The 12,714-nt window shown below is 41.4% G+C and overlaps 1 protein-coding gene across 4 annotated transcripts in view; it reads left to right on the forward strand.

Moving 5' to 3' along the window:
• The window catches only part of LOC112223798 (MAP/microtubule affinity-regulating kinase 3-like), a 142,826-nt gene that overhangs the window by 9,261 nt on the left and 120,851 nt on the right, over positions 1-12,714 (forward strand). For all 4 annotated transcript variants that reach the window (XM_042300570.1, XM_042300571.1, XM_042300572.1 and 1 more), the window contains exons 2-3: positions 9,877-10,068; positions 10,607-10,660. In XM_042300570.1, coding sequence (XP_042156504.1) covers positions 9,877-10,068; positions 10,607-10,660 — 246 coding nt within the window. The remainder of the gene's footprint in view (positions 1-9,876; positions 10,069-10,606; positions 10,661-12,714) is intronic.

The raw sequence follows: 12,714 nt of genomic DNA on the forward strand, positions 1-12,714 counted from the left end.
AGTTATTTCTTTCTCAACAAGCTGACCATTAGTATAAAAAAGTGTACCTATTCTATGGGGGATATTAGATTGACATAGGCTCATAGGCGACGCGTCCATAAGGCTAGGGGAAGCTAAGTAAATTGACAAAATGATATAGCCTAATTTAGGCTACTCTTGTCTATACAGAAATAAATAAAATAATAAAAAGGCTACTAAAGAATGATTTGGCCACAGAGGATAATTTAGCTTCCCCTAGGGGGGAGAACAGTGGATTGTTTTAAATGGCATTGCCTACAGTTGGAAGGAAATGAAGCATGCCCTGCAAATACCAAATAGATTATTGTTGAGTTACGACTGTCAGTGATATTTAGAGGCCCAGCCAGGCATGTCACAATAAAAAAAAATGCAATCGTGGGAAAAACAGTTTGCAAAGCAAATGGCTATTGCTGTAAAGAGAAGACAACGAAAAGACTCGTCTGTCTTTTAGTTATCAAAATGATCAACTTAATGGAACGAAAAACAGTAGGTATATCTTATTGTCACCAGCGGAGAGCATCGGCCATATCCCCGGTGAGTGCACGTTGGTCATATTCATTCTTTATCATTGTTGTGCCACTTCAGTTTCGTTTTCCTCCTCCAGTTTAGATGGCCGTCATATTCTATTGGCGTCTCCCCTTAGGCCCGTTACATGGTTAAGGTCGTTTTCATTGATCTGTTTGTCATTGTCAACAGAGTAGGCCACCCTGTAATTTTGTCGTATTACAAAAAAAGTCTGATCATGTCCCCATTCCTATAAAGGAGTAGAATTGCATGACGTTTTTTTCCTGTGCAAAGAATGAAGAAACGTATCTGATATGGCCTATATCCCAGGCCTCTACGCTATACACGCTCAGCCATGCATAAGAACAATCTGGTTTTTGCAAACAGTGATTGAGATATATTATTGGCTTAAATGATGATTATCCAATCTACTCATCATAATACAAATAGTAGGCTATTTTACCTAAGTCTGCAAATGCGATGATACATGGCATGCTTTACTATAAAGGTTTATGGTGAAAATGTTTCCCCAAACTTGAAACTCACTCTCCACCTATGCATAGGCTAGCAATGTAGCTTTTTGTTGCTCGTCTGGAAGGAGGAAAAATCCATGTGGACAGTTATTCTAACATCTTCAAAGTGCGTGGTAAAGACATGTCATTTCATCCTCGACTTGCATGTTCTGTTAAGATAAATGACCCTAATCTAAATGTGATTTCAAGTCATTCTGAGCACTGTGGGGTGGACCTTCTAATCAAATTGCGCATGCAATGCATATGTGTCTGGTGAATTTCTCACATCTCCGGTAAATGAAACCACATTTTCCTGACAGAAACCCTGATAGAGGGTAAGCTACTTGGATGCTGGTGTCATTAGCATTTAAAATGGGCCTCATCCGAGAGGAGGGGGAAAACGGGTTCAACACAGTAGTTGTAGGCACAGAACTCTGTGCACACAAGTAGCAAAAATATTACCCCTCCATGAAGTGTTTTGTTTGTGTTTTTTGAACAGACACTGTCTTATGAAACACTTGGTCATAGACAAATAGAACGTGTTGTGACTGAAAAGTAGAAACCACAGACTAAGGGGTTGTTTTCACAGCAGTAACATCCCAGCAGTGTGTCAATGTTGCCACAATGTTACAACGACGCTCTTTGTGTGTGTCTTTTCAATGTAGACTGAGGCTGAAGCGTTTGGCGTCATCTTATGATTTCTCATTCAGCAGTAAACCGGTTTCCATCCAACCATTTCATGCATAAAGTATGCAGAGTTTTTATAGGCAGATGTAATAACCACAATACGTTATGAAATAAGTTATGTGCACGGCGATGAGCTTCATGCAAATGTCCAATAACTATTGAGGGTAGGCTGTCATTTTGAATGATGCTGGTGACATAAGGATCGGTGCTTGACTATAATTTAATTATTTTTATTTTTATCCATAAACTCATCAAATAACATTCCCTGTCCACATTATCAGTGAACTGTTGTCTAGCGCATGAGCCAAAACCAGATCGGGCAAGTATGCCATTTATCGCAAAAGTTTTTGTGACAAAACCATTCTGTAGAGTTGAAAATGCAATATTTTCATCATGAAAACCATTTTATCCGATTAAAACGGCAGTTGGATGGAAACACCTCCGGTGTGAAATTTTTAGATACACTAGTGCAACACATTCAGCAGAAAATATCTTCATTTTCATCACGTGACAACAAAGTGCAACGCTCTTTGGCTGGCTAGCCACACAACTAAGTGAGCTTACAATGAAATAGCAAGGTATTTTTTTTTGTTGCCAAAAACGATGCATGGCCATCATATTTCTAATGTTTATTATACAAAGAATGTAGCCAGCTACATTTCCAAATGTTTTGTTTAAAGTTCATCTTGCGTTTTACCAGAGACAAGTAGCTACATGTCAGAGGCTGTCTGCTAATAGGATTCCCGTTCCACATCCCAGTGGAGAAGAGCAACCGAAGCACAGCATTAGTTTGATGCTGAGCAGAAATGACAATACGAAGCATTTTTAGATCTGCATTTCCAAAAAGCAGCAAGATATTTCTTAATGCTTTAAAGTGACCCCTGTTCATTGTAAGTCTGTCACCAAACAAAATAATGACATTTCCCATGTAACCACATGTTAATACAATGTTTAGTTACATAAATATGAGGGTATATTTTTTTTACCCTGCAGGACCCCATTCACCATTGGCAGAGGGTTGAGATTGAGAAAGGTGCTTGGTTTTGGTTGGCCCATCTGACATGATGGGCAGGAAAGGACAGCAGTGCCCAATTTGACCAAGAGGACCTGCATCACAGCTAGAGGTTGACTGACACCAATTAATCTGCTATTTTATTTATGTGTGTGTGTGTGTATATATATATATATATATATATATATATAGTTGAAGATGGAAGTTTACATACACTTTAGATTGGAGTCATTAAAATAGTTTTTCAACCACTCCACAAATTTCTTGTTAACAAACTATAGTTTTGGCAAGTCGGTTAGGACATCTACTTTGTGCAGGACACAAGACATTTTTCCAACAGTTGTTTACACAGATTATTTCAAATGGATAATGACCCCAAGCATGCTTCCAAAGTTGTGGCAAAATGGACAACAACGTCAAGGTATTGGAGTGGCCGTGACCAAAGCCGTGACCTCAATCCCAAAGAATTTGTGGGCAGAACTGAAAAAGTGTGTGAGCAAGGAGGCCTACAAACCTGACTCAGTTACACCAGCTGTCAGGAGGAATGGACCAAAATCCACCCAACTTAATGTGGGAAGCTTGTGGAAGGCTACCCAAAACGTTTGAGCCAATTTAAACAATTTAAAGACAATGCTACCAAATACTAATTGAGTGTATGTAAACTTCTGACCCACTGGGAATGTGATGAAATAAATAAAAGCTGAAATCATTCTCTCTACTATTATTCTGACATTCCACAGTGGTGTAAAAAGTGGTGATCCTAACTGACCTAAAACAGGGAATTTATCCTTGGATTAAATATCAGGAATTGTGAAAAACTGAGTTTAAATGTATTTGGCTATGTAAACTTCCTACTTCAACTGTGTATATGTATGTATTTGTAATCATGGCAATTACAACAATACTGAATGAACAATGAACACTTATGTTAACTTAATTTAATACATAAATCAAATCAATTTAGTCTCAAATAAATAATGAAAAATGTTCAATTTGGTTTAAATAATGCAAAAACAGTGTTGGAGAAGAAAGTAAAAGTGCAATATGTGCCATGTAAGAAAGCTAACGTTTAAGTTCCTTGCTCAGAACATGAGAACATAAATGAAAGCTGGTGGTTCCTTTTTAACATGAGTCTTCAATATTCCCAGTTAAGAAGTTTTAGGTTGTAGTTATTATAGGAAATATAGGACTATTTCTCTCTAATATTTGTATTTCATATACCTTTTTGACTATTGGATGTTCTTGTAGGCACTTTAGTATTGCCAGCCTAATCTCGGGAGTTGATAGGCTTGAAGTCATAAACAGCACTGTGCTTCAAGCATTGCTAAGAGCTGCTGACAAATGCAGTAAAGTGCTGTTTGAATGAATGCTTACAAGCCTGCTGCTGCCTACCACCACTCAAAAGCACATCATGCGATTATCTGAGGACAGCACCCCTCATACAAAAGCATGAAAAACATATTTCAACCAGGCAGGTGCGCCACGAAATGTCAGAAATAGCGATATAATAAATGCCTTACCTTTGATCTTCTTCTGTTGACATTCCACAAGATCCCAGATGCATCACAAATGGTCATTTTGTTCGATAATGTCCTTTATATCCATAAACTCAGTTTAGCTGGTGCGCTTCAGTCAATAATCCACACAGTTTCCCACCATCAAAATGCATACAAAATGAATCCCAAACATTACTAATAAACTTTTCCAAACAAGTCAAACCACATTTATAATCAAACCTTAGTTAACCCGTAAATAAACGTAAATAAACAATCAAATTTAAGACAGAGAATTGTTATTGTCTTTACCAGAGATAAATACCAAAGAACGCACTCTCTTCACTCGCTTGGAAACACTACAGCCAAAATGGGAGCCACCTAGAAAAAATACTATTTCTGGCTCATTTAAAAAACAAAAACAGTTTGAAACTCTTTCTAAAGACTGTTGACATCCAGTGGAAGCCCTAGGAACTGCAATCTGGGAGGATTTCACCTTAATAAAAGTAATAAAAGTGACAGCCATTGTGACAGCCAATAAAAGTGATAGCCTTAATAAAACTGACAGTCATTGAAAACAGTGATATGCTGACATTTTTTTGGGATGGTTTGTCCTCGGGGTTTCGCCTGCCGTATCAGTTCTGTTATACTCACAGACATAATTTTAACAGTTTTAGAAACTTTAGAGTGTTTTCCATCCATATCTACCAATTATATGCATAATCTAGCTTCTGGGCCTGAGTAACAGGCAGTTTACTTTGGGCACGCATTTCATCCGGATGTGAAAATACTGCTCCCTACCCAAGAGAGGTTAAATCATCACCCGTTTAGCGAAGTTGAAGTAGGCTGTGATTCGATGATAAATTAACAGGCACCACATTGATTACATGCAACGCAGAACAAGCTAGTAAACCTAGTAATATCATCAACCATGTGTAGTTTAACTACTGATTTAAGTGAATATTTTAAAAATAAAATAATAATGCTAGCTTGCAAAATTTGGCTTAAATCACAAGTTATATGGACTCTATGTGAAATAATAAGGGTTGACATGATTTTATTTTAATGGCTACACCTTCCTCCCTCAGGCAAGTATTACGTTTCAAGCACAGAATCCACTACAACGACCAGGGAGCTTTTTGAAAGCCTCTTATTGAAGGGCAGTAATTGGTGGATGGGTAACAAATCACACATTGAATATATCTTTAAGCATGGTCAAGTTAATAATTATGCTGTGGATGATGTACAGTGCATTCGGAAAGTATTCTGACCCCTTGACTTTTTCCACATTTTGTTACATTACAGCCTTATTCTAAAATGGATAAAACATTTTTTTCCCTCGTCAATCTACACACAATAATGACCCCCATAATGACAAAGCAAAACGGGTTTGTAGAAATTTTAGCAAATATATATATATATATATATATATATATATATATATATATAAAAAAATGGTATCACATTTACATAGAGTACCAGTCAAAAGATTGGACACCTATTCCATTCCAAGTGTTTTTCTTTATTTGTACTATTTTCTACATTGTAGAATAATACTGAAGATGTCAAAACTATGAAATAACACATGGAATCATGTAGTAACCAAAAAAGTGTTAAATAAATCCCTCTGTGCTTAGACAGCTTTGTACACTCTTGGCATTCTCTCAACCAGCTTCAACTGAAATGCTTTTCCAACAGTGTTCGAGTTCCCACAAATGCTGAGCACTTGTTGGCTGCTTTTCCTTCACTCTGCGGTCCAACTCATCCCAAATTATCTCAATTGGCTTGAGGCCAGGTCATCTCATGCAGCACTCCATCTCTCTCCTTCTTGGTAAAATAGCCCTTACACAGCCTGGAGGTGTGTTGGGTCTATGTCGTATCGCTGCAGAATGCTGTGTTATCCACGCTGGTTAAGTGTGCCTTGAATTCTAAATAAATCACTGACAGTGTCACCAGAAAATCACCATCACCCCTCCTCCTCCATGCTTCACAGTGGGAACCATACATGTGGCGATAATCTGCTTCTCACAAAGACACGGCGGTTGGAACCAAAAATGTCAAATTTGAAGTTATCAGACCAAGAACAGATTTCCACCGGTCTAATGTCCATTGCTTGTGTTTCTTGACCCTAGCAAGTCTCTTCTTATTGGTGTCCATTAGTAGTGGTTTCTTTGCAACAATTTGACCATGAAGGCCTGCATCACGCAGTCTCCTCTGAACAGTTGTCTGTTTCTTGAACTCTGTCACACATTTATTTGGGCTGCAATTTCTGAGGCCGGTAACTCTAATGAACGTATCCCCTGCAGCAGAGGTAACTCTGGGTCTTCCTTTCCTGTGTCGGTCCTCATGAGAGCCAGTTTCATCATAGTGCTGGATTGTTTTTGGGACTGCACGTGAAGTGCAGAGTTCTTGAAAATGTTTCCATAGTGACTGACCTATCATTTCTCTGCTTGTTTGAGCTGTTCTTGCCGTAATATGGACTTAGTCTTTTACCAAATAGGGCTGACTTCTGGATCAAAGACTGCTCTCTCTGCTACCGCACGGCAAGCGGTACCAGAGCGCCAAGTCTAGGTCCAGGAGGCTTTTCAACCACTTCTACCCCAACCCATAATACTCCTGAACATCTAATCAAATGGCTACCCAGACTATTTGTATTGCCCCCCCCCCTTCCTTTACACTGCTGCTACTCTCTTATCTTTCCATAGTCACTTTAATAACTATACCTACATGTACATACTACCTCAACTAACCGGTGCCCCCGCACATTGACTCTGTACCGGTACCCCCCTGTATATAGTCTTGCTGTTGTTATTTTTCTGCTACTTTTTAATTACTTGTTACTTTATTTCTTATTCTTCTCTGTACTTCTTTAAACTTCATTGTTGGTTAGGGGCTCATAAGTAAGCATTTCACTAAAGTGTTGTATTCGGCGCATTCAATTAATAAAATTGGATTTGATTTAGGTTGGATGGGGAGCGTTGCTGGACAGCTATTTTCAGGTCTCTCGTGATGTTTGATCGGGTTCAAGTCCGGGCTCTTCCTGGGCCACTCAAGGACATTCAGAGACTCCTGCATTGTCTTGGCTGTGTGCTTAGGAACGTTGTTCTGTTGGAAGGTAAACCTTCGCCACAGTCTGAGGTCCTGGGTGCTCTGGATCAGGTTTTTGTCAAGGATCTCACTGTACTTTTCTCCGTTCACCTTTTCCTCGAACCTGACTAGTCTCAACAATAAAATATCAGTAGTGAGGCTAAATACAGTGGGTACCGGTAAAGAGTCAATGTGCGGGGGCACAGGTTAGTTGCGGTAATTTGTACATTTAGGGAGAGGTACAGTGACTATGGATCGATAAAAAACAGAGTAGCAGCAGGGTAAAAGTGTGTGTGTGTGGGGGGGGGCAATGCAAATAGTCCGGGTAGCCATTTTGATTTTGATTAGCTGTTAACAGAACCAGTTAAGAAACCTTTTGGACCTAGACTTGGCACTCCGGTACTGCTTGCCGTGCTATTTTGAGTCTGTTCATGGTCTGTTTTCTGAAATAAGTCTGTTCTAGATGAGTTATTACAATGTGTGAATGTTTCTCTAGATGAGGTATTATACCGTGGGAAGGTTTCTCTAGATGAGGTATTATACCGTGGGAAGGTTTCTCTAGATGAGGTATTATACCGTGGGAAGGTTTCTCTAGATGAGGTATTATACCGTGGGAAGGTTTCTCTAGATGAGGTATTATACCGTGGGAAGGTTTCTCTAGATGAGGTATTATACCGTGGGAAGGTTTCTCTAGATGAGGTATTATACCGTGGGAAGGTTTCTCTAGATGAGGTATTATACCGTGGGAAGGTTTCTCTAGATGAGGTATTATACTAGATGAGGTATTATACCGTGGGAAGGTTTCTCTAGATGAGGTATTATACCGTGGGAAGGTTTCTCTAGATGAGGTATTATACCGTGGGAAGGTTTCTCTAGATGAGGTATTATACCGTGGGAAGGTTTCTCTAGATGAGATGAGGTATTATATACCGTGGGAAGGTTTCTCTAGATGAGGTATTATACCGTGGGAAGGTTTCTCTAGATGAGGTATTATGCCGTGGGAAGGTTTCTCTAGATGAGGTATTATACCGTGGGAAGGTTTCTCTAGATGAGGTATTATACCGTGGGAAGGTTTCTCTAGATGAGGTATTATACCGTGGGAAGGTTTCTCTAGATGAGGTATTATACCGTGGGAAGGTTTCTCAATGTCAAGTTTGTGTGCGTGCAGCCACATGCTCACTCGACTGCTTTGCTCATACTTTAATACTAATGACTTTTCAACGTTGTTCAAACATTTAGCGATCTCTACCCTCAATTCCAGGCAGTGCTGATATTATTTACTCACCAGTACTTTCTTACCCTTATGCCTGTATGTTTGTATCCTTTGCAATCCTTACCAATGATGATATGTCAACAGGACAAAAAAAACATTAAATTGTATACTCTATGAATATCACCATAGTGCTTGATGTATGACCTGTGTGGTGGTGGGAGCATTCTCATGATTTCGCTAGCAGTAGGATTTGAGCGCAATTTCCAAAAAGATAAGTTCTGTAGCTTTTGAAGGATGTCACTTTCTATTTTCTGAGCGACATTGACAGAGTGGATACGTAAGCTCCGCAAACCCGGTACCAGGCCCAAAACAACCGCTCCGAGTTTAACAAGTAAAGAAATGATCACCTAACAGCAATAACCTTACCATCTAGTGGTCAGAACCTGGTAATATCAGGATGTAAGATGGTACATAATCCCAACCATTTCAATCCGGGGGGAACAACATCCCCACGCAGCGCAAACGTTGGACCCTCTGTGAACACACCGGGCTGCTGCAAAGTCCTTTGTCTTTTCTGTCAAAGGTCAGTTCAAACAGGTCCAACTTAGACTTTTCTCTGTTCTTTTCAACTGTTATGTCATGTTAAGACCATGGCGTTACAATTCCATTACCTGATTTGTTTTTCTAAGAATACATCACATAAGAAGAAGGAACCGTACTCTGAGCCGCAGCTCCATGCTAGGTGTCAAACATGTATGATTAAATACTTGTTGTTGGGGGGTGGGGGAGGGTCCGTGGATGGCTTTTTACCACATCTTTGGATTCCTCATGTCTTGTTCATTGTTAGAAAAAAGTTGAGTCCAAATCGGATGTCAGGTACTATAATTAAGTAGTATATGAATCCTATCAATTAAACTGGGAAATTTGGGTGCCGTCAATTAGATTCATTTCTCAAGAGATCAAATTATATTTAAACAAAGTAATGTTTCCAGAATGCTTATGTTATCAGTTTCGAACTACAGAATCTGTCAGAACAATCTGAGATGGCGGGTGTCATTGCTTGCTGAAATGACATGAAACGACCCAGATGTGACACGTGCTGGGAAGTGTTACCACTAGACCATGGCTCTACCCATAGTGATTGTTTGAATGCCTACTGATAAGTTCTGCTCTGACCAATGCCCTCTAGGCAAGGAACATTTGACCTTTTCTAGCGTTTGGCTTTTGATTGTGTCAAGTTGTAAGCTGCTTTGCTGCTGCCTGTCTGTGCAAGATCAATGTCCCCTCTAGTCGATGTCCTTTGACATGTGACTTCAAATGACCTCTGAGAGACTTATCTTCTGTCCACAGCACACCTCGCACGCTGATGGACGCAATGAGGTGACCACGCGACCCGGGCGCTCGGGCTCCCGCTGCCGGAACTCTATCGCCTCGTGTGCCGACGAGCAGCCGCACGTCGGAAACTATCGGCTGCTCAAGACCATCGGCAAGGGAAACTTCGCCAAGGTCAAGCTGGCACGCCACATCCTCACGGGCAGAGAGGTGAGACCCCATCAGACTCCGGAGGCACCTGTCATGATTGATAGTGCATTATCTAATTTGTTTGTCGAGAAAATAATACAGTAAAGTAGAATTGTTTGTACTTTATGGAGGAAGTTATTTTCACAAAGTTCGTTTGTGGGCTTTGCTAATACCAGTCACCTCACCCTTCCTGTACCTGAATAGTCCAGGGGCAACGCACTGCACTAATCATAACAATAGTCAATGTAATTGCATTTCATTCATTGGTGAAACAAACAAATGCAAGTTAATGGCCTGAGAGTAATAGGGCAATTGAACTAGAAATACTGTGCTTTAAATGCTGTAAACTAAACTTAATTAAGCAACAAACTAGAGGAACTGAAGCAAATTGTATTGAGACCCCCACCTAGAGGCAATGCTTTACACACTCTAGAATTGCAACTATGCATTCTGAGAAACACTTTTGTCATTGGTGGCCCGTTTACAGGCTTGCCAATTCTTGAGTCTTTAGGAGTGGTTGCTAGAGGATTAATTGTTGTCCTTTACTCTTTCTTGACAGGTTGCCATTAAAATCATTGACAAGACACAACTGAATCCTACCAGTCTTCAAAAGGTAAAAGAAAAACCCATTGTCTCCCTATTGAAACGTGCACATCCTTCTCCAACGTTATTTCCACATTAGTGCATTCTCTGGTTGTGGATGTCGGGGATATCATTAGGCCTGCATGTAATATTCCCACTTTGAAAGCTGTATGCAGTGAAAAGCATTAGTAAAACACTTTTTATGCCCTATATTCATTAGGTATTATAAAATCAGTCTTGTGTCTATATTGATGGAGGTTCCCCTGTGAGTGTATGGGACTTCCCTTCATCGAGTAGCCATTGAACCTATTTTTGTAGCGAAACGCACAATTATAGCTAATTAATCTGATTCCCTATGAGTTTTTGACACCTTGTCATAGTGGGTGCTACACACCACAGTACGTGTCTTGGTGACATAACTAGCTTCATTTCAGAGTGTGTTACTAACTTCACAAAGGACTCTGCATTAGTTTGAGCTGAGGTGCAGAGTCCCTACCCCCTTAAAGGTCTCAGTCCTTGTGCCCCACTGCATGATGGGAGGTAGGGGGTAAAGCGGTGGCTGTTAGAGGAACCCTCGGTGGACTTGAATTTCAGAGGCTGCTAATAATAGCCTCGGAGGAGAAATCCAAATGGGTGGCTGGTGAAAGAAGAGGGTTGGCCCTGCCAACATGGCAAGAGGAGCAACAACTTTCCAAGGAGAAGGGGCTGGGGTTTGGGCTGTAGTGGGGAAAGGGAAGGGAAGTGAAGTGGGGCCATTGACCCATTTGATGGTTGGAGGGCCTAGTGCACACAGTACCCACATTTCCTCCTCAAGGCCCATTTTATTATTCTGCTATGATGAAACTGGAATGAGCAGACGCTAAAACACACCTGCTGGCCCACAAAAGAGTTAAAGGCCACAAATGAGGTGCGTCTTTCTGGACTTTTATTTAACTTGGACATCAGAACTTTTCCCCCAATGTTGTGTGGCAGAGTAACCCTAACCCAATATTTGGACCTGTGTCAACTGGTAATATCATATATACAAATATACTTTTCTATCTATTTCCTGAGATCCGCTTGGAACTGTAGTAGACCTTACTATGGTGCCCTTGGGTGGCTCTTTACCAGACTGCGGCTGCTGCCCTGTCCTGTGGCCTTTCCTTGCAGCTATTCAGATCAGACCCTCAGTGGTGCCAGTGTGAGACTGATGTTGTTCATCCACCCCACCAACGGCTATCGATTCAGTTTGTTTTACATTCGTTGGCCAATCGACAGCCCGTGGCTCAGACTGTGTGGATACGGGATGAGTGAGAGAGAGGAGGGGACAGGGACTATGAGGGAGAGCGGGCCAGCGTCATGCTGCTCTCTCTAGTTTCTCAGTCTCCACTTGTGTGCTTACCACTTCATCAGGAGCCCACTGCTTTCTGGGTTGGCAACCAAAGCGAACAGGCCTCTGAGTGATGAAATGGTCTTACACACAACCCCCCCCCCTTAAACCGTAGCTAACAGTAGCCAGAGAGTCTCTGCCCCATGCACCAATCACTAAATAAATATTGATAATGGAATAACGTGAGTCGAACGACGGGTGCATAGGCTGGCTACTAGGGTGAGTAGGCGTGGCACCCTTTTCATTAAGCATTGATTACCCCTTTGTTTGTCTCCGCCTGCAAATCGTCATCCTAAATATGATTAGGCTATAGTTCACTACATTGCCTAGATGTAAATATTGATCATCCATATTGCTCTGGCTGAAAATCGTCGCACTCCTATGGGCCTCCCGGGTGGCGCGGTGGTCTAAGGCACTGCTTCGCAGTGCTAGCTGTGCCACCAGAGATTCTGGGTTAGAGTCCAAGCCGGCTGCGACCGGGAGGCCCATGGGGCGGCACACAATTGGCCCAGCGTCGTCCGGGTTAGGGAGGGCTTGGCCGGTATCCTTGTCTCATCGCGCACTAGCGACTCCTGTGGGGGGCCGGGCGCAGTGCACGCTGACCAGGTTGCCAGGTGTACAGTGTTTCTTCCGGCTGGCTTCCGGGTTGGATGGGCATTGTGTCAAGAAGCAGTGCGGCTTGGTTGGGTTGTGTTTCGGAGGACGAGTCCGTACGG

Source organism: Oncorhynchus tshawytscha, linkage group LG18 (genome assembly GCF_018296145.1).
Source record: "Oncorhynchus tshawytscha isolate Ot180627B linkage group LG18, Otsh_v2.0, whole genome shotgun sequence".
In the NCBI taxonomy this organism is placed as follows: Eukaryota; Metazoa; Chordata; class Actinopteri; order Salmoniformes; family Salmonidae; genus Oncorhynchus; species Oncorhynchus tshawytscha.